The sequence below is a fragment of the Phycodurus eques genome, chromosome 12 (genome assembly GCF_024500275.1).
Source record: "Phycodurus eques isolate BA_2022a chromosome 12, UOR_Pequ_1.1, whole genome shotgun sequence".
In the NCBI taxonomy this organism is placed as follows: domain Eukaryota; kingdom Metazoa; phylum Chordata; class Actinopteri; order Syngnathiformes; family Syngnathidae; genus Phycodurus; species Phycodurus eques.
In genome coordinates this window covers 14,992,772-15,014,036 of record NC_084536.1, presented here as the reverse complement: position 1 = coordinate 15,014,036, position 21,265 = coordinate 14,992,772, and the positions used below count along the sequence as shown (strand labels likewise).

Below are 21,265 nucleotides of genomic sequence, written 5' to 3'. Positions count from 1 at the left end.
GCATGAGGGGAATATTCCACTGCCGAGGTCAGTGCCAAAAGTAACAGAGCCCACCGGGATGGTTGAGGGGGGACATCTGAATACTGGTGGTGGGGAGAATGGGCTGCGACTTGAATCTGTCCCTCTCAAGTGTGGACACCGGAGTGAGGAAATGGTTTTGGGTCCATCCATCCTGTTAGGAAACACAAAGGGAGGACATTTTACTTTAGGTACATGTTTGCTCAGCATCGATGAAAATGATCTTGTTGATTAGTTACACCATAAATAAACAAAACTATTCCAACATTTATTGAGTTACTTATGTTTTTTGTTTTTTTTACATTCTATTTTATATTATTAGTGTATTTATATAAAATAAAATCATTAATATATTTTGTTATTTATGATTATGTCACATTCACACCGTCCGTCACTGAGTGGAAAGTAAACACCCCCTACTGCACCAAAGTAAGGTGAGTGAACCGCTACACTGCCGGTGACACAGAAGTCAAACAATGAACATGAAACAGGTTCTTACTTTCTTATATATGGCGCGTAGATCTCTGTACTGCCACAGCGTGTTCAGTACCTGAGCGGACGCCTTGACCACTTTTAGAGAAAACCTGCGACACATACATACAAATCACTGAATCACTAATCACAAAAGGTTATTGAGTTCATTTTCAGGATGAACCTAAAATGAACAATAATTTTTACAGAAGAATTTATTTTGTCACACTGTCGTTAGCAGGTCGATAAAGCGAGACTGGAAGAGTCACAGAAAGGCATAGGAGTAGAAGTCCTTGGAAAATTTCATGGATCAAACCTTGTGAATTTTGCCGTTCCGCTCCTTGTTAGAGAACAGAACATTGTGCAAAAAGTACTGAAATATTGAACACAAGGCCAAATTAAGTTCACCTGTAAAGTTTATACTGCATTTTGGGTTCATTCTGACATTTGACCTGAAACCACAATACGCTTAACTTTTTTGTGAGTATTGTATTAAATAATATGAGGTAGAATCTGGAGGTATAGTCAACCTGTGACTTTGAGTGTGACTGAGTAATAGAGGTGTTTTTTTGTTTTTTTTAAGCTGGGAGGAAGTGAATTTAAAGCAGGCTAGAAATAAATGTACTTTTGCTCCACTGGGACATTTGATCCGAATGCACACAAAAACAACTTCTGCGAAATATAGTGTGTCTGTCTGCCTATTTGTAAGTATTTATGCACCAGCTCAGTTTGAATTTGGAATTTCTAACACTGATATTTTTTGTCATAAATTATTTTTTTAACCATCAAATTTCAAAAACTTAATTGTTTTACAATGAAACATTCATGGTCAAAAATTCAGTGGAAAAGATTCATTATATTAAATTCAAATCTAACTCAGATGGCACAAACATAAGCTATTTCTGTGCCCTCCGAGTTTGGATTTGAATTTCCAACACTCAGGTTTTTTTTTTTTAACCATCAAATTTAGAAAACCTAATTTTTCTTTGACCATCACAAAGTTCAGTGTAAAAAAATGTCAACATCTTAAATTCAAATTCATACTCAGAAGAAATATGGAGCATTCTGAGTTTTAATTTAAATTTTAAAATTTCTTTTTTTAACCATAAGAAATTTCAGTGTCAAAAGTTAATCGTCTTAAATTCAATTCATAAACAGATAGCAAAAAAAAAAATACTACAAGATATATCTGTGCCATCTGAGTTTCCATTCAAATTAAAGATGTTAAATTTGTTCTACTATAAAAAAAATTCAGTGTTAAAAATTCAATGATTGTTTTAACATCAACTTTCTACCATTTTATTTTTCATCAAAACAATTGTGTCAAGAATTCCATGTCTTAAATTCAAGTCCAAACTCAGATGGCACAGTATACTCCAATAGCTGCACATGTGAATGTGTTAGAAATTTAATGGTAAAAAACATTCAGTGTAAGATATTCTAATTCCAACTCAGATGGCACCGATATACTAAGTTGCATACTTCCTGTTTGTGTGTTCTGGCAGTTCACTTGAGCGTGTGCACACGTTATCCAACAAATCCTGTCTGCTACAATCTGAGGTTGTGACAAAAGGTGCGGTGTACCTGTCTCCTCTGCCCTTGGTGATGTTGACCAGCTTCTCGATGCCGCCAGTGTCCGCCAGGGCTTTGGCGTTCTCCATGTTCCTGCTGGTGACCTCGTGCAGGGTGCAACAGATGGCTGCCACTGTCTCGTCCGACAGTAAGGTGGTGTTTCCCCCGGGCAGGCGGTTGACCAGGTCCCTCATGGCGTATTTCCCTGAAAGGGAGGAGGGAGACGTGGCGCTAATACGTGGTGACAGGGCCTTATGCTCAGGATGGTGTGTTGGTTACAAATGCAAGAATATTCACTTAGGTCACTTCATATACGGCATCGTGAATTCAACTACATTCAATCATTGATGACTTTAGTGTTGTTCAGTTTTAATCCTTATAGTGGTGATTCTCAAAGTGTGCTACGTGGGCTGGCTCTAGTGGTATATGAAGAATTAATTAAATGTTCAAACTGTGCATAATGTAAGTCGCTTTAAAAAAAATAAAATGTAATCCATTAACATACATTTGGTGAGTACAGTTCTGTTGTATTTAACTTTTAGTACATTCCCATTAAATCTTTTAAAACTGTATATTTTCAAAAATGTATTTAGGTACAATTTGTATTAACTTAGGTGCAATACATTTTAATTGAATCACGATTATGTGAGAAAAATTCAGTTAAAACCATTTTTAAAATGCAATTTTTTTCATCCCCAAAACAAACAAATGAAATCCAGTTAAGACTTATTTTGTTTATTTCTTTCAATTCTTAATTGTTATATTTGTTCACCAGATGGTGCTACTTTTTACCATTACAAGCTTTCAGCAAAATGTTACGTTTTACTGTTGTTATTGATTTTGTATAGTCTTTTTTGCCTTTTTTAATTGTATGAAAAATGTGATGCTGCAAAACATCTCAACACTATTCTGCTGTAATAATAATCACGTGTCTCACTGTGCTTCTTTTTCAGGCTTTTGTGTAGCCGAGAGACATTTAGAACTCAAAAAAGGAATTAAACATTTTTTTTTTCAGATGGGGTTATTCAATCAAATGTTCGACTGACAGTATGAGCCCCTTACCTATGAGTTCTTTGTTCCGGACATCCAGTGCCATGTTTCTCAGTGCAGTGGCCACCGAACACACCACCCGGTCATTGTCCATCCGCAGCAGCTCCACGAGAATGGGCAGGCCTTTCTCCTTCCGCACTGCAGCACGGATGTACGCTGCAAACTGCTCAAGATGAAAAACATGAATTTGCGGGGATTCACGGTCCACTACACACTCTAAGAGCAGTAAAAGAACACATGCAGACCTTTTTTCCTGGTCATGTACGGGGTCGGTCAAAAATTGTAATGTGTGTAGTGTACCCCACTTTGGATGGTGCAGGTGTACCTAATGAAGTGTCCAGCGTGTGTAGACGCAAAAGGTGTACCTTCCAGTTGCCCGCCGACAGATTCTGAAGTGAGCCAGCAGCGCCCTCCAGAGTGGAAGGATTGGAGCTCTCGGCGAGTAGTGTCAAGTAAGGCTTCACCACAGTGGGGTGCCACAGCATCTCAGCGCCCGTCGGTGGCTTGGAGAAACCCGGGATGGGTCCCACACCGTCCCACTGAGGATACAAATGCCACATTTGGTCAGAAGGCCAAAGTAAATGACCTACACTCGAGTATTCAACAAAAGTTAGGAATATTTGGCTTTTTGGGTGAAATTTCAGGATGAACCGAAAATGCACTGTGACCATGTTTTGGTTGAACACCTGTTGTCAGTTTTGCCATTCAGCTCCATGTTAAAGAACAGCAAGTTGTGCAAAAGGTACTGAAACATTGAACAGTCAAAAGTTTACAAGGCCAAATTAAGTTCACCTTGTTCATGAAATTTCACCCAAAAGCTTAATTAATATCCCCACATTTTTGTGAACACTGTATATTCAAGATGGTCAGACTTGCAACAGTAACATTCTCTTTCCCATCCTGCCACACTCACAGTGTCTTCCTGCGAGTTCTTTTTATTCTTCTTCTTCTTCCTCCCCCAGCAGCTGGAGCTGACGTCTTTGCTCGGCGACTCGCTTCCCAGCATGGCGTCTACCTCCTGCACCCCTATCAGGCACGACGGAGGCAGCTCCAGCTCCAGACGGTAGGACAGGTTCCGTAGCGTGCAAATGCAGTTCTCCACTATCTGTTGCGGTGGGCACAGAGAGCGGCTGAGCAAATTCATTCTGCACACATCTGCTCAGGCCTTTCCCAAAAGGGATTACAATGGAAATGACTGTATGCTGTATTGCAAAACACATCTATTTTAACTGTTAACCTGCTAACATGAAGTGGCTTGCTATCAGCCAGAGCATGTAGAGTGGTCCCCCGCTCACGTTTTTTTTCGAGCGACAGTTTTTTTTACGGTCTATAGTGGTGCCTTGAGATACAAGTGAGCCGAAGATTTTATCCATATGAGCCATCCTTCGGCCACTTGAAGTTTATTGTCAAACTAAAAATAAAACAAAGGGAATTACAAGTTTTGTATTTAAAACAACCAAACCACGCTAGCTTAATGCTAACACATAATGGAAAATGCCTTGGACGGGCTCACACTTAACACCGACAGTTGTGCTTTTATAACCCGTTAAGCAATGGATATTGCTAAAAGTGGTGTAGCAACATATGTATAGAGACAATATCACAATACTCAAAGGCATATGTTCTTTACCCTCAACGAAAAACAACAAATATTGCAGTCCCTTACCGAAGTCACATTAGTTGTTAAACTAGTCTTTGTTTGTGTCTACATGACTGTACTGTATTACATTGCCCCGTGGTGCCCAAGGCAGGCAGACCAGAAGGAGCAGCACAATGAATTCATCATGATGCACAAACTGTTTAATTCTTTACATTCTATGTAATTATGTTATGTATGTTTTATAAAGGGGCGGCACGGTGGACGACTGGTTAGAGCGTCACAGTTCTGAGGACCTGGGTTCAATCCCCGACCCCGCCTGTGTGGAGTTTGCATGTTCTCCCCGTGCCTGCGTGGGTTTTCTCCGGTTTCCTCCCACATCCCAAAAACATGCATTAATTGGAGACTCTAAATTGCCCGTAGGTGTGACTGTGAGTGCCAATGGTTGTTTGTTTGTATGTGCCCTGCGATTGGCTGGCAACCAGTTCAGGGTGTACCCCGCCTCCTGCCCGATGATAGCTGGGATAGGCTCCAGCACGGCCGCGACCCGAGTGAGGAGAAGCGGCTCGGAAAATGGATGGACGGATGGATGTTTTATAAAGTACATTACTACGGAGGGCTATTGTCCTTATTAAAATGCATTCTTCTTTTTTTGGGGGGGGGGGGGGGGTCTGGGGGGGCTAGAAAGATTAATGGCACTTCCATTCATTTTATGCTAGTATTTTGCTTTTTTATATAGTCAAGTACACTTATTGTGTTTAAAAAGTGTTAAGTTTAAATGTGTTTAAAGCATGTGGGTTTAAACACTATAAATAAAAAAAATATATGGTCTTTCAATATCGTACATGACCAATTGCAGGTGGGTCTAGGACATATGTCGCGCGACAAACGGGTTTAATGTATTTAATGAAAGGATGTCACAGCACATGTCATCCAAAAAAATGAAATATAATAGCTGTTTGGCTTTCAGCATGGTCAGACAAAAGATTCAAACCAAGAACACGAGTCTCTGGCCCCTCCTCCAGGGGGCCTCTAAACATGCAGCAACACGTTTTCCTCAAGGCTTAACAATAGTGCATTCATGTGTGTGTTTGTGTGCCTTGTCCTGTGTGTGTACCTTGCTGTCAAAGTCCGAAGTGTTGACACAGGCTTTGATGACGTAGAGCAGTGAGTCAACTAAACCCTCACAGGTGCGCATCTGTTTTCGAGCCTCCTCACCAGCTGAGCTCAAGTTCCTATTTAAACAGCGCACGCACACGCACACACATACACACACACACACACACACACACACACGTCATGAGTATGTGCAAACACACCAAATGACAGATCAGTGTGTGTGCACTCCACTTCTGTAATCATTCCTCCACACCATCTATTATGGATGAAATGTGTGGTCTGACTGAAATCATTCCGTCTTGCCTTAAATGCCTACACACAGACGACAATAGCTGAAGAGAAGAGTGGGAAGGCATTACGTCATCTTTCAGCATGATGAAAATGGTGATGGCTTTGACACTATCAAAGCTACTGACACGAAATATGGGTTGTATGTGAATGTCTTTGGAATTATTGCCTACCCACTACGCATTGTACATCTTGTATTTCGAGTTTGCCAATTTGTAGTGTTGTTGTTTGAATGTAGGGTGGCATGAAGGCAGACTGATTAGCATATCTGCTTTTCTGAGGTCGCAGGTTCACATCCGGACTTCCTGTGTGGCGTTTTCATGTTCTACCCGTGCCTGCATGGGTTTACTCCCGATACTCCGGTTTCCTCCCATATTCCAAAAACATGCATGGTCGGTTGATCGGAGACTAAATTGTTCATAGGTGTAAATTTGAGTGTGAATGGTTGTTTGTTTATATGTGCCCTATGATTGGGTGGCAACCAGTTGTGTACCCCGCCTCTTGCCCGGAGTCAGCTGAGCTAGGCGCTAGCATGCCCGTGACCCTGGTGAGGATAAGCGGTACGGAATATGGATGGATGAATGTTTGAATGTGTAATGAGTATAGGTCATTCCCAATATAGTGCCCTCAATGTGTTCCACAATGCATCTTGAAAAGTAGTGAACTACCAATGGTCACTAGAGAAGTAATACACAGTATTAGAGAGTATTCCTTGAGAAACAAGTTTAATTAGTTACATGTTCAGGCTTGTAACTCAGAAGAAATTTTTTCTCTGTTGAAATGAATGTAAATTCCATTAATCCATTCCAATCTTCCCAAAAATACAAACATTTTTGTCATGTGATTATTAATGAGAAAAATAACAATCTATAACAGCGGTCCTGTCTGCTGGCCATGTGGTACCAGGCTGCAGAGACAGGTTTAAAAGACAAAATCTTTTTTTCCCGCAGAGACGGGGCACCACCACCCCCATCTGTACTTTTACTTAAGAAGAGAGGGTGAATATTTTTGCCACCTCTGTCTGTCTCTAAAGGCTGTGAGGATTTCATGTTCCATCATTCCACCAGATGAGGCATAAGATAAGTAGTCCACATGGGGGTGCTAGTGTGCCAAGTGTGTGCATCAGGTGGTTACCTCAAGCAACCAGTTGTGTTTCTCAGCACCAGCGACGAGTGAAATTTAAGCTTGTGGTCCTCTTCAAAGGTGGAGCTGCTCCATCCCGAGTGGGGGATGATCACAGTGTTGGTCAGGGTGGTCAAGGCATCGCGGATGATTGTCATCTTGACGGCGTCGCATGATGACAGGTTCCACAGCACCCCTGCGGAGACGTCACACATAAACACGGTCAAGTAAGGGTTGGAGACAAGGGGGGGCTGAGACAGATGCACGCAAGCCTTCAGGATATGTCAATTGTCGTGTGCACTTATGGGGGAACCCGACACAGATGGGCTGACAATCTGGGCTTTAAATAGCTGTGTGAGGCTGACCAAATGCAAACAAAAAAGCAAAAACACATGCACAGAGCGTAATTGGGAAGTTTTAAATGGGATATTTCATGCAAAATTGACTTTTTGCATGATAACCACCCCCCACACTTGAGTTTCTCCACTCATGATAATAATCAGCTTGACAGGGCGAAGATCCAGATCTACTTTCAAGTGACTACAGTGTTCTCCCGCATATTCGCAATTCACTATTCGCAGATTAAAAAAAAAAAAAAAAAAAATCTATCCACTTTTATTGGCTGAAATTTTTGTGTTCAGGCCAAAGCCCTGCCGAGTATAAAAGTAGTGCTTTGCTGCCATCTCGTGGCATCTGTAGGTAGTTATCTATAGCTATAGGCAATTATAATAAATTTTAGGGGAGTACTAGTACTAATTTTAGTACTCGCGGATTTGCACAATTCGATACGCTAAAGACATAAATCTGTGTCGCCTTCGAAATGGCAGAATCCCTACAAGCCCCTTCCAAGAGTTTGTACCTCAATTCCAGCAACGGCCATATGAGCGCACAGTGCTACCAAACATATCATTATTTTAAGTTAATTTAAAAACGTGAGCCTAGATTGAAGATACATTTCTTCAGCAAGCCTCCTCCAACTGCATGTTATGTGACTACATTTTTTAACTTTTTCATCTGACCAGAGTGAGTAAAACTGTGGCTACTGCTAATGCTAATATGAGAAGAGTGGAGCGGAGGAAACATGGCTAGTACGACTAATATCCCTGAAACTGCGGATCCGCAAAGCTCATTTAGGTCAGCAATATGGGAGCATTTCAGCTACCGGGTTCAGAACTGAGATGGATCTTTTGAAAACTAACATGAATTAAGGTATAGAGTGAGGGTGGGGAACCTTTGGCTCGTGGGAAACTTTATGGTCATTGATTGTATTTTCATTTAATTTCGTATGGCTCCTAGAGGGTGTTATAAAAACAGAAATGGCCCCTGGTTGGAAAAAGGTTCCCCGCCTCTGTCTGTATATTAGACATTCACATCCATCTTCCACATCACAGGAGAATACCTCCAAGGAGAAAAATGGAAAAAAGAAAGTGAACAAAGGGCATGGCTCCAGCATAAGAAATGAAACATAAATAATGTAAGTCTTTCAAAAATGGTGCCCTCCTTCCACTCAATTCAAACACAGTTCCATGGTAGCCACTGGTAGTCATGCACAGTCCTTGGCAGTCTTTGATGCTGCATCTGTCAGGGATTAGCCTGTATGTAGCATGTTCCTTTAATTAGCTGCCGCTCGCTGCCAGGCTGACGCTGTGGCACAGTCTGACTTCTCTGGAGCACCAGTAACATTGGAGAAGGAATGTTTTGCAAATAAACAGCGGAGAAGGCAATACGACAAAGCACAACTAAATAAACATCACGGGAAAATCAGACTGAAATCCTATAACTACTACAGTGATCACCCACTATGTTGACGTTCACTATTCACGCCCCCGATATAACCCTATATTTTTAAGCGATAATTTTTCATGTTTTTTTTCCTAGTGTAAAGTCAAGTCTGGATTTAGACTTGTGTGCCTTCAGTGTAGTACCACATTGTGCCACAACATGCCGAACAGCGCTGAGGTCTACTGGAAGACATGCAGCATAATTAACAGCAAGATGAAAAGATAGAGAAGGTCCCCAACTGAGCTCCAGTAACAGTCATTGTTCCCACAGTGCAGTGTTCTTGTATGCTCTGTTTGTATGTGTTGCTGCTCCGTGTGCTAAAGTAGCAGTTTTAAAAGGCTTAAAATTACTGTAACGTTTACAGCAGAATTTTCGTCAGCCTGTCTAACGTGTTTTGAAATATATGTTAGCATTGAGCTAGTGGCCTTCTGTCTTCTGTCAGTTTTACAGTAAACCTCAACTGGTAATGACAAATATAAACAGTTTGAAGTCAACACACTTTGCCTCATATTTCGAGAACTGTGCGAGCGAGTAGTCTTCTTTGCGTTTCCTCAAATTGATGTCCTATGACAGTCTCCCATTTCTTGATATCAAAAGATTGAGAACAGGCACTCAGGAATATGTTAAGCATGATTAAATGTGTTTAAAAAGTGTGAAAGTGGTAACATTTTATTAAAATGTTTTTTATAAATATACCGTGGATTTTCACCTATCATCGGTGGGTGTCGAAGATATCCCCCACGAAAAACTAGGGTTCACTTTTTAATGTTAACTGTGTTTATATCCTCTCAGTTCATAGTAAGCCCTTCTCCTCTTTAATTTAACCAATAAAAATGATAATACTCTATAATATGGTCCCAAATCCCATTTACACATAAACAAACACATTCACAGACGCAGCCGGAAACTATGTGCCTGCCAAGAAATGCCTCTTCAAATCCAAAGTGCTTTAAATCCATTAAAAGCCTTAAGTACAGGCAGAGTATTTTGTCATTTCATTTTGACTAAAACATCAAACACAGCTTAACTCTTACTACGTTCTCAGAAGTTCACATAGAGGATGTGCCTCGCCTCAGAGCTTGCATGCCGTGTGCGCGTGGCTGAAGAAAAGTGGGCTCATGTCTTTGGATACATTTCCATCAAATAGGTTACGTTGGGGTGCATTCAAAGACCAGGTACCAAGCCACCAGGGTGATTCGCAGACGGTGTGTTTCGTTCAGGTGTATGGTTGAGACCACCCCTAAGGTAACCTGGCAGGGAGTCACATCTTCATCATTGAATGTAAAGATTGTCAATGGCAAAGCCACGGTTTCAGGGTTGTTGGACCGCCCCAAAAAGAGTTTGATACAAAGTCATGCCAAGGATTTTTCTCAGGGACTTGGTACGAAAGGAGTACAGTCGGTGTGTAAGGTGTTTAAGGTCACTGGTTAATGTCAAGGTCTTGGAGCCAAAAAGTCCCCTAGCACCGGGACCTTAAAGACCTTCATCCTTGAAGGTAAATCTCTGGAATGTTAAACACTCACACTAATTCAGCAATGCCATTACTCTACCATGCTTGGTTGAGGTGTTTATCGAATCATGGATTCAGGGGCATAGAATTAGACTATTTGGATTTGTCCCTCTGGGTCGTACAACGTACCATCAGGGACTTGGTACCATAAGAGTCCAGTCAATGTCTAAGGTCACTAGCGTCTATAAAGAAAGACCAGGAGCACCATAACTCTGCAGCACATAGAGCTATCTTGTTTAAGAAATGCGCAATATCAATAAATAACATTTGCTTTGCTTTACAGCTGAGTCGTGGGGTGTGAATATGTAGACTGTCAAACGTAAATAGTTACTTCCTGCTCAAGGGTATTCACATTCATGTTGAGGGAAATCAGGAATTCTCAGGACAGGACAATTTGACTCCAAAAACCACTCACCTGCTGCTATGACTCTTCACACCCCCTCTGATATCAATTTGGGGCAATGAACATCATCAGGGACGGACGGCATCCAAAAAGCACAGATGACTGAAAAGGCTGACAGAAATTAACTAAGACCAACAATGCCCATAAATCATCCCTGACAGTTAGTAAATGTCAGGTTCTCAGGCTTGTTCTCTGCTCGTGACATGTTCACAGGTGGCTTGACCCGCTTTAGAAAAAACTCTGTTCGTGTGTTTAGCTTAGGTCAATGTTATGACACCAAGACCAATTGTGTGCCCAGAGCAAAGCTCGAGAGGGTAAAGGAAGGGGAGTTAAAAGGCAACAGCTGTAGGCACTGAGCCATGAACAAAAACAACTTCAAACTGGCTAGGTCTTTCCTACTGTTTTGCCTATATTCCACAGTACAATTAGCATGAAGTGGAAGGTCTATTAGGTGGTAATTTGTTGACTTGCTTCCATTTACCAACAACTGGCTCACAATTGAGTTGGGATTTGGCTTCTGTCTTAAATAACAACTACAAAAAAAGGCACACTCCCCCTTAAGCATTCTGGGAGCGACGCCACTACTTTTACCTTGAGACATAGACATGTTAAGTCTGCCGTTAGTGAGTGAGCTTTTGGCAGGTTGGAGATGATGCATGGTTTAAAGCGAGTGTAGATGTCGACACGAAAGACAATCACGTTGTTTTCATCTGCAACACAGGTGGCATAAATCTGTTTAAATTCCACTCAAGCATTAAATGTATTTAAAGTTATACTCCCCAAACAATCTACAAACATTTGAATCCGGTAGACCGTCTACAAGTATCTATCGACTCATATAGCTATCTCTAAAACTTTTGTAAAATTCAGAGTTCAACTAATCGTAGAAATTCTAAAGTTGCGCAGACACACACAAAATCGATTTTTTTTTTGTGGGCGTTATTCATGGCATCAAGGGACACCTTTGCATCTTGTATCTAAAAGATAAATGTTATATGTTTTGCTTTTACTTTGGTTTTTTGAATATTCTAAGACTTTCTCTGGGCTCATCTTTCATAATTGTGTAAGTCACTCTGAATTATCTTCCCAAACATAACATCGAATATGCTCTAGCTGACTACCATTGTTTTCTTTTATCCCAGGAAAATGGTCTTGTCTGAATTTAGCATCCTGTTTTAATCCAACAGGAACGCTAAACCCAACCAAACATTCTCAACAGTCAAATCAGTCGTTAGTCAATATTTACCAATTCACATACTGTACGTGAGACTTTCAGTTATGCCAGTATATCAAAGTAGCATTATCAGGGCACTGATGACAAACGACAGAGATGTGAGGTTTGATCCTGTGATCTCACGAGTCTGTTTTAGGACAGAGCAATAACTGCAACAGCGGCAAGGAGAGCAAGCAGGCAAAGAGGCAACTATTCTGTGTCCAGACTGCACGACCCCTGGCTTGGAGCAGGGGGAGGTCTGGTTTTGAGTTTAGTGCTAATGAAGCCTAACTAGCACCTGGACCTCCCAGGGGAGTCGCAGAAGAGCCACTTGTAATACATTTTGGACGTGGTTGACACTTGACAGCAGTTGAAAATACTAAGGTTGTCTAAAAGATGATAGACAGTGTTCCCCAAGCCTTGCTATATCGCAGTTCATTGCTTTCTTAAGCGATCATTTTTAATGCGGTTTCACAATAGACAGTACTTACCATAAGGGGCCAATCTGATTGGCGGAGACATCGCCGAGACTGACAAGGCTCATCAGTCGCAGTGACCAAAATATTGCATGCGCTCTCTCACCAGAAAGATGTCTGGGAGATGTCTCCAGACAAGGTGACAACCAATTCACGTAGACGTCACTCATGAAGAACTATCTACAGCATATATTCTTACACTAAATATATATTGTACATATTGTATTTACATGTTCACCTCGTGTCTGCATGAATTGGGCATAATTAGATATGTCTACATACATTTTGGTGATGACTGATCACAGTTTTGTGACATTAAGCGACGTTACGCATTTTTCTCTATAGAGCGCATAAAGACACTACTGCACAACTCTCCACAACTGGTGACCTGGACTCCCAGTGACGTTACCAGGCCAGCGAGTAAGTCATGTAAAAGGTGCTTACTTAAATTTTTATTAACTAATGTTATTTTTGCTGAAGCTAAATAAAGAAGTGTTGAGTTTTTCATGTCAAACCCCACCAACAAAGTATACTACAGTACTGTGTTAGTATGTCCTTTTTTTCTTGAAAAGACTGTAACCATTGGACCTGTAACCTGAAACAGTTGGAACATGGGTTGCAGCTGAGCAAAAACAGCTGAATCAACCACCTGGGAGCCAAATGGCTTGGCTTGCTCATTTCTGCTCCACCCTGATCCCAAACAGTGCAGACTAACTGCATGTTTGCTGGGCTCAGACGACAAACAAAAGTGAGATGCGCATAATCCAGGGCTGTCTGTTCTGTCTGCGTTAGAGGATGAAACTAGAAGACGTGTCCTTGTAGTAAAAACATAAATCCCGTGAAAATGTGCAGCGCAACATCATGTCGAACACAATCTGTTCTTCCAATTTGCTCTGAATTAAACACTTGTAAAAACAATTATAATTTAAATAATCTGTTCCATTAAAACTGTCTGCGACTGTCACAAAAGCTTAAAAATTGCACAAAGGTTTAACATTTTGATTCCATTTTCAATACTGCTTATCGATCTGATTCCTTATTAATTCTCTAATTGATTGTCATTAGGTTTCCATCGCTTCATTGAACGGTAACAAAACAAACATGTAATAAGCACATTTATACACAAGCTGCTGATGTCCACAACTCACACAGCAGAGAGGGTTAACCAGTAAAGAGCAAGCTCTACTCACATACGCTGATGCCCACATCATTCACCAGGCTAGGCCTGGCCTTTTGAAGTCATACACACTCAAAAGTCACATGCACGTTATTGTGTTCATCCATCCATCCATTTTCAACACGGCTTATCCTGGTTAGGGTCGCGGGGCGCTGGAGCCTATCCCAGCTGACTTCGGGTGAAAGGCAGACTACACCCTGAACTGGTCACCAGTCAGTCGCAGGGCACATATAGACACGGACAACCATTCGCACTCACATTCACACCATCACTGAGTGGGAACTGAAACCACGCTGCCCGCACCAAAGTCAGGCGAGTGTACCACTGCACCATCAGTGACTCTTATTGTGTTCATCCATCCATCCATCCATCCATTTTCTGAGCCGCTTCTCCTGACTAGGGTCGCGGGCATGCTGAAGCTTATCCCAGCTATCATCGGGCAGGAGGCGGGGTACACCCTGAACTGGTTGCCAGCCAATTGCAAGGCACAAACAAACAAACAACCATTCACACTCACATTCACACCGACGGGCAATTTAGAGTTTTCAATGAACTTATTGTGTTCAATTATACAAAATAATTTGTGATCCAATTACTCAATTAATCGATGGGCTAGTTGATAGAATACTCCATTCTAAAAATATTTGATAACTACAGCCATAGTTGCAACATACTAGCTCCACCCCTGGTCATCATGGTAACTAAAATACTTGGCATTTGCATGAGACAGAACGATTTGAACCAGAAGTGTGACAAGTGGATATTAAGTGTTGTGTAATTATTTATCCTTTGTGTGTGTATTTGGGCAGACAAATGTCAGAGACTTTTTATTGCGGCACCAAGCAACTGTTAAAAACTGTACAGAAAAAATTCCACGTTTCATGTAAATCAAATGGAACCAAGATCATGTAAGCATTTGTGCAATCAAACCAGACTTTCGTAAGGGTTAGGGTAAGAGAAATTGCCAGCCCGCAATTTCGCTGTTCAGTCAAACAATTCCGAATCTTAAAAAAATCAACATGCCAAATCAAGCCAGCCACTGAAAAATGGATACTTGCTGGCTCACCTGTTACGAGCTCCCGCACCTCTGCGTCGACACTCTTCCTCAGCAGTCGAAGCAGAGCTGGAATGCCTCCCGCGTTCCTTAGAGCGATCTTGTTTTCATCCATTACTTTTCCATATACAAGGTTCCTCAGAGCTCCACAGGAGTTCCTCTGGACCTCCAGGACTTTGTGGTCTAGCAGGTCGACCAGGTGTTTGACGCCGCCGAGCTGACACACCTGCAGTGAGTCACAAGAATGACCGGTTAAGCATAAAAATATCAGTGTTAGATCAAATTCTACAACCCCAATTCCAATGAAGTTAGGACGTTGTGTTAAATAAAGGGTTAAAAGCATAATACAATGATTTGCAAATTTGACCTATATTTAATTGAATACATAAAAAGACAAGATATTTAATGTCCAAACTGATAAACTTTATTCCATCCATCCATTGTCTTCCGCTTATCCGAGGTTGAGTCGCGGGGGCAGCAGCCTCAGCAGGGAAGCCCAGACTTCCCTCTTCCCAGCCACTTCCTCCAGCTCTTCCAAGGGGATCTCGAGGCGTTCGCAGGCAAGCCGAGAGACGTAGTCTCTCCAGTGTGTCCTGGGTCGTCCCCGGGGTCTCCTCCCGGTGAGACGTGCCCGGAACACCTCACCAGGGAGGCGTCCGGGAGGCATCCGAAACAGATGCCCAAGCCACCTCATCGGGCTCTTCTCAATGCGGAGGAGCAGCGGCTCTACTCTGAGCCCCTCCCGGATGACAGAGCTTCTCACCCTATCTCTAAGGGAGAGCCCGGACACCCTGCGCAAGAAACTCTTTTCGGCTGCTTGTATCCGGGATCTTGTTCTTTCGGTCACGACCCAAAGCTCGTGACCATAGGTGATGGTAGGAACGTAGATCGACCGATCGCCTTTCGGCTTAGCTCCTTCTTTGCCACAACGGATCGATACAAAGTCCGCATCACTGCAGACGCTGCACCGATCCGCCTGTCGATCTCCCATTCCATTCTTCCCTCACTCGTGAACAAGACCCTAAGATACTTGAACTCCTCCACTTGGGGCAGGATCTCAACCCCGAACTGGAGAGGGCATTGCACCCTTATTCAACTGAGGACCATGGTGTCAGATTTGGAGGTGCTGATTTCATCCCAGCCACTTCACACTCGGCTGCGAACCGCTCCAGTGAGAGTTGGAGATCACTGCTTGATGAAGCCAACAGAACCACATCATCTGCAAAAAGCAGAGATGCAATTCTGAGGCAACCAAACCGGACCCCCTCTATGCCTTGGCTGCGCCTAGAAATTCTGTCCATAAAAGTTATGAACAGAATCGGTGGCAAAAGGCAGGCTTGGCGGAGTTAAACCCTCACCGGAAACGAGTCCGACTTACTGCCGCCAATGCGGACCAAACTCTGACTCCGGTCGTACAGGGACTGAACAGCTCCTATCAGGTGGTTCGGTACCCCACAATCCCGAAGCACCCCCCACAGGACTCCACGAGGGACACGGTCGAACGCCTTCTCCAAGTCCACAAAACACATGTAGACTGGTTGGGCGAACCCTGCCAAGGGTGAAGAGCTGGTCCAATGTTCCATGGCCAGGACGAAAACCACACTGCTCCTCCTGAATCTGAGATTCAACTTCCCGACGAACCCTCCTCTCAAGCACCCCTGAATAGACCTTACCAGGGAGGCTGAGGAGTGTGATCCCCCTGTAGTTGGAACACACCCTCCGGTCCCCCTTCCTAAAAAGGGGGACCACCACTCCAGTCTGCCAATCCAGAGGCACTGTCCCCGATGTCCACGCGATGTTGCAGAGGCGTTTCAACCAGGACAGCCCCACAACATCCAGAGCCTTCAGGAACTCCGGGCGAATCTCATCCATCCCCGGGGTCTTGCCACAGAGGAGCTTTTTAACCACCTCGGTGAGCTCAACCCCAGAGATAGGAGAGCCCGCCTCAGAGAACCCAGACTCTGGTTCCTCAAGGGAAGGCGTGTCGGTAGAATTGAGGAGGTCTTCGAAGTATTCTCCCCACCGATTCGCAACGTCCAATTTGCCCAGGGCCTTCAGAATCAGTAGGGCATGCCCACATAACTTTATCTATACAGTGGAACCCCGCTATTCTCGGGGGATAGGAACCAGCTTGAACCCGAATAGCGAAAATCCACGGAAAATCGACAGTATATACGTATATATATATATATATATATACCCCGAAAATACTTAAATAAACAGGGATAAACCTCCAATAAGCATTTTCGCGCTTGATTCCCCTAAAAAAAAAGAAAACACAAAAAAGACACACAAATTTGGAAAAAAATGGGGGAAAATAAGAAAAAAATAGGAAATAGGCGAATCCAAGAGTGCCAAACCACGAGTATGCGGGGGTCCACTGTATTAACAATGAGGGTTTTTTTTTGTGTTTTAAACAATAAGATTTCAAATTCGCCTTACAGGGCCAGAGCACTGTTGCATTTTTCTTTCTTTTGATTGGCTGGTCAGAGGAAGGCATGTTCGATTAGCAAAACGTCTAACGATCCGCACACATTGTGTGTGTCTGTGTCTGTCTGTGTGTCTGTGGACAAGTGATTTGGGGGGTTGATTTTAATTCATGTAAAGCACTTTGGGTTGCATTGCATATGCATATGAAAAGTGTTATATAAAAAGTGATCGATTGATTAACATTTAATAATCATCAGATATGGTCAGTATGAACTGTTTTGTTTTATGTTTTTGTCATGTTATTAGATCAGTATTGATTGTGAACTGCTCCATATAATATATGTGGCACAGTTGCGTGAGCGTATATTGCGGTTTTGTGTAGTATTGATATTTTCTATAATTGCCATGTGATAGTGGTGGGATTAAGAGGTAGATTAAGTCAGGTACAATGGGTGCCTGCCTCTGAAAGCCATAGATATACTACTCAAGACTAAAGATTCCATACACAAACCTAATATTATGTGTATTATCAGTAAAAGAAAGCAGCGGCACGGTGTCGACTGGTTAGAGCGTCTGCCTCACAGTTCTGAGGACTGGGGTTCAATCACCGGCCCCGGCTGTGTGGAGTTTGCATGTTCTCCCCGTGCCTGCGTGGGTTTTCTCCGGGCACTTCGGTTTCCTCCCACATCCCAAAAACATGCATGGTAGGTTAATTGAAGACTCTAAATTGCCCCTAGGTGTGAATGTGAGTGCGAATGGTTGTTTGTTTATGTGTGCCCTGCGATTGTCTGGCAACCAGTTCTGGGTGTACCCCGCCTCCTGCCCGAAGATAGCTGGGATAGGCTCCAGCACGCCCGTGACCCTAGTGAGGATAAGCGGCTTGGAAAATGGATGGATAGAGTAAAAGAAAGCGTTCCACCTTGAAAATGAAAATACACTGAATGAGATGTGCACTGAAAAAAAAAATCCATCATGCTTTTCATTACATTTATGAAAGTACAGCAATAACAATGGTTTTCTATGCACTGCGATGAAAGCATAAGTCAGATGTGACATCCCGTAACCATTCAAATTTGGTACGGTTGTTCATTAAGAACACTTTTCTCTATGATGTGTCAAGTTTAGAAGACATTTATTCACTGTACGGGGACTTTAAAGCCAAGGTATGTACCGAACTGTGATTTTTGACATACCGTTACACCTCGAGCAAATATACGTTTACAGTATATGGCTGTCTCATTATAACCAGCCTCTTGAGGGCAACCATAACTATGATGTGGCTTGTGATGAAAATAAGTGTGACACCATGCCTTAAAACGTGTTATTGGTAAGCATAACTTGTACAGTATTTGTAATGTGCAGCTATTGTCATAGTTTGTTTCATCAGCCAGTAAAGGCTTGAACGTATGGGACAAGTGCTTACTTCGGCCTTAATTCGGTTATTGCCAAAGCAGAGGTGCTGAAGGTAGGCGGCTGCGTTGGCTTGCACGGAGGAGAAGTGGTGCTGCAGCATGTGAATCACCTCTGTCAGCTCCGGGTCACGCCATGCAAACTCCCTGCAAAGAGGTTGAGGGGTAACAGCATGGAAACAGACACAGAAATGAGAGAATCCTGGTCGTTTAGCATTGAAAAGTTTTTTTTTTTTCCCCCCTGCTTTCAGCATTTATCCGTAGAGGCCCTTTTGTTCCAGTAGCTAAATGTATCGAGAACTAAAGGTTCCATGCAGGCAATTTTAGTTGTTGTTGTTGTTGTTTGTGTTAGTGTGTGTGTGGTTTTCGTACAAGCCAAAGAATAAACCAACATCCTCATAATAATTCTGTAAGTGAACACAAATATCAGAAATCAAATGAGTATTTAGTACTACTTAATGTGTCTTTTAGCTTAATGCTAACACAATGCAAAACGACATATACGAGCTAATGAGACTAGCATCGATGCTGTGGTACTTATAAGCCTTCAAATCACTATTTGAACACAAGTGGCAAGAACACATGTAGACAGAGCATACATTAGTCACAGCCATATATTCTCTATCCTCTGAAAAATTACTACTGCAGCTTAGATGCGATGCTCTTCTGTATTTCAGTCATATCTACGTGTAGTATGTCTTTGTATTTTACAGCCCCTTGGTGGCCAAGACATGCACACCATACACGTTGCCCATTGGCGAAATGTATGTAACTGTTTCATTCTTTACATTCGAATCAATTACGTTATTACGGTATGTTTAAAAAATAGTAAAAACTGCGCAGTGCTATATTATCAAAAACAGATTACAAACAATTTTAATTCATTTCAAAGTGGAAAGATGATTTGAGATATGAGTGTTTTGAGGTACGGAATGAATTAAACTCATAAGTCAAGGCATCACTGTATTTATCTTACAAAGCCACAGGGAGCTGCAGTAGTAGAGGGATGAAAGAGCTACTGGTAGCCGACCCCTGCCCTATACTGTATTGTAGTGTAAAACCGCTCGCTGAGCTGCGCATGTACCATGCAGCATGAAAGGGGCTTTTCCACTGGAATATGACATCACACTCACAAATCAGAAGCTTTGCAAAGCACGAGCAGAGCCTAACCTGGGGTCCTTCTGGATGCTGTCTATTGAAGGCGAGCGGGTGGGATCATCCATGATAGCAGCCTGCCGACTGTAGTTGGAATCGCACGGCCGGTACTGCGCGGAGCGATACGGATCCGCATAGGTGGAGGGTGTGTTAAGAGCCAAGTTGTTTCTTTGGTAGGTCATGGCACTTCGCTGACTGGATGTCCGCTGGAGACTCCCAACTCCTGAGGCCAAAAAAGTAAAGCCCTCAGAAATTCAATCCAAACAAGACTTGCACGCAAATCCAGGTGTGATTGGCTGCGTCTGAAGGTCCAGGTTAAGAATTACAAAGACGCAGCCGCTACAGCAGATCCTCAAATCTGGAACCAGTTAATGCTGTGGATAAAACACAACTCCCATGGTTTCGCAAAAATGCAACTCCTCTTCTTCAAAAGGCCTGTTTGCTCGTTGTTTTGTTTTTACAAGATTACGTTTAGCCAGGAGTGCTCCGGCTGCTTTTAGGGAAAACAAAAATCTACCTGCTATGTGATCTGCAAATCCCCTCCTCCGCTCCTCTTTGCTGCCCTGTGCCACCGTATGCTTATAAGATAATCTTGCCAAACACTGCAGAGTGGCAACGTTAAGCCGAGACCTGCCCGAAATAGCCAGATACCCACTTGTAAAGGAGGGAGTGTCTTACGACATGCTGAATAGACGCTTATGCCTCCAGACAAAGTTCTTTCTGACATCTTAACTCCTCTCATTCCCTCTCCCTGGAAGTGATACAATGACCTCATTTTTTTCCATACAATGGCTCACGACTACCAGTAGTGGGAAGTAATGGAGTACAAATACTTTGTTACTATATTTAAGAAGATTTTTCAGTTAAAGGTCTGGTAGAATCTTAGCACACAAAGGCACAAAATCACAGACTTTTCCGAAAATGCGACAAATTGAGGAATCTGTCACTTGTGATTTGTATGTATATCGCGGTTTTAAAAAGTCACGGTTTCCAAACCACTAAAACAGAAAATTTCCATTATTGGCATGAGCATTTTTTTTTTTTTTTTTTTTTTAAGAGTCATCAGTGCAGGCAAAGTGACATGACCCCTCACACTCCCGTTGTGGGTCGTGCCAGCAATCAGTGAGTGTATCACGGCTTGGTAGAGAAAGGAGATCACATTTATGGGAGTGCCACCCATCACTCTTTGACAAACTCAAGGTAACATTAATACAGTATATTACCATAACATTGTCTTGAAATTAATAATTTTTTCACTCTACTGCTACCAGAATCTATTTGGATGAGGGACAGTCAAAAAGTAATGAGCCCGATTTTCCTCTAACTTTATTAATAGCAATAGAATATACACGTAGAAATACAGCCCAAAAAGTGGGGATTTCATTGCTAATTTTCAATGTAATCTCCCTTTTTCTCAAC

General features: G+C 42.5%; 1 protein-coding gene across 8 annotated transcripts in view; it reads right to left on the bottom strand.

Annotated features, from left to right (window-relative positions):
* LOC133410306 (plakophilin-4-like) overlaps positions 1-21,265 on the bottom strand; it is a 109,448-nt gene that overhangs the window by 7,735 nt on the left and 80,448 nt on the right. For all 8 annotated transcript variants that reach the window (XM_061691277.1, XM_061691278.1, XM_061691276.1 and 5 more), the window contains 11 exons: positions 19,862-20,069; positions 18,706-18,838; positions 14,865-15,078; positions 7,250-7,433; positions 5,826-5,943; positions 4,025-4,216; positions 3,477-3,650; positions 3,124-3,274; positions 2,074-2,266; positions 518-602; positions 55-172 (listed from right to left, as the gene is read on the bottom strand). In XM_061691277.1, the coding sequence (XP_061547261.1) occupies positions 55-172; positions 518-602; positions 2,074-2,266; positions 3,124-3,274; positions 3,477-3,650; positions 4,025-4,216; positions 5,826-5,943; positions 7,250-7,433; positions 14,865-15,078; positions 18,706-18,838; positions 19,862-20,069 (1,770 nt within the window). The remainder of the gene's footprint in view (positions 1-54; positions 173-517; positions 603-2,073; positions 2,267-3,123; positions 3,275-3,476; positions 3,651-4,024; positions 4,217-5,825; positions 5,944-7,249; positions 7,434-14,864; positions 15,079-18,705; positions 18,839-19,861; positions 20,070-21,265) is intronic.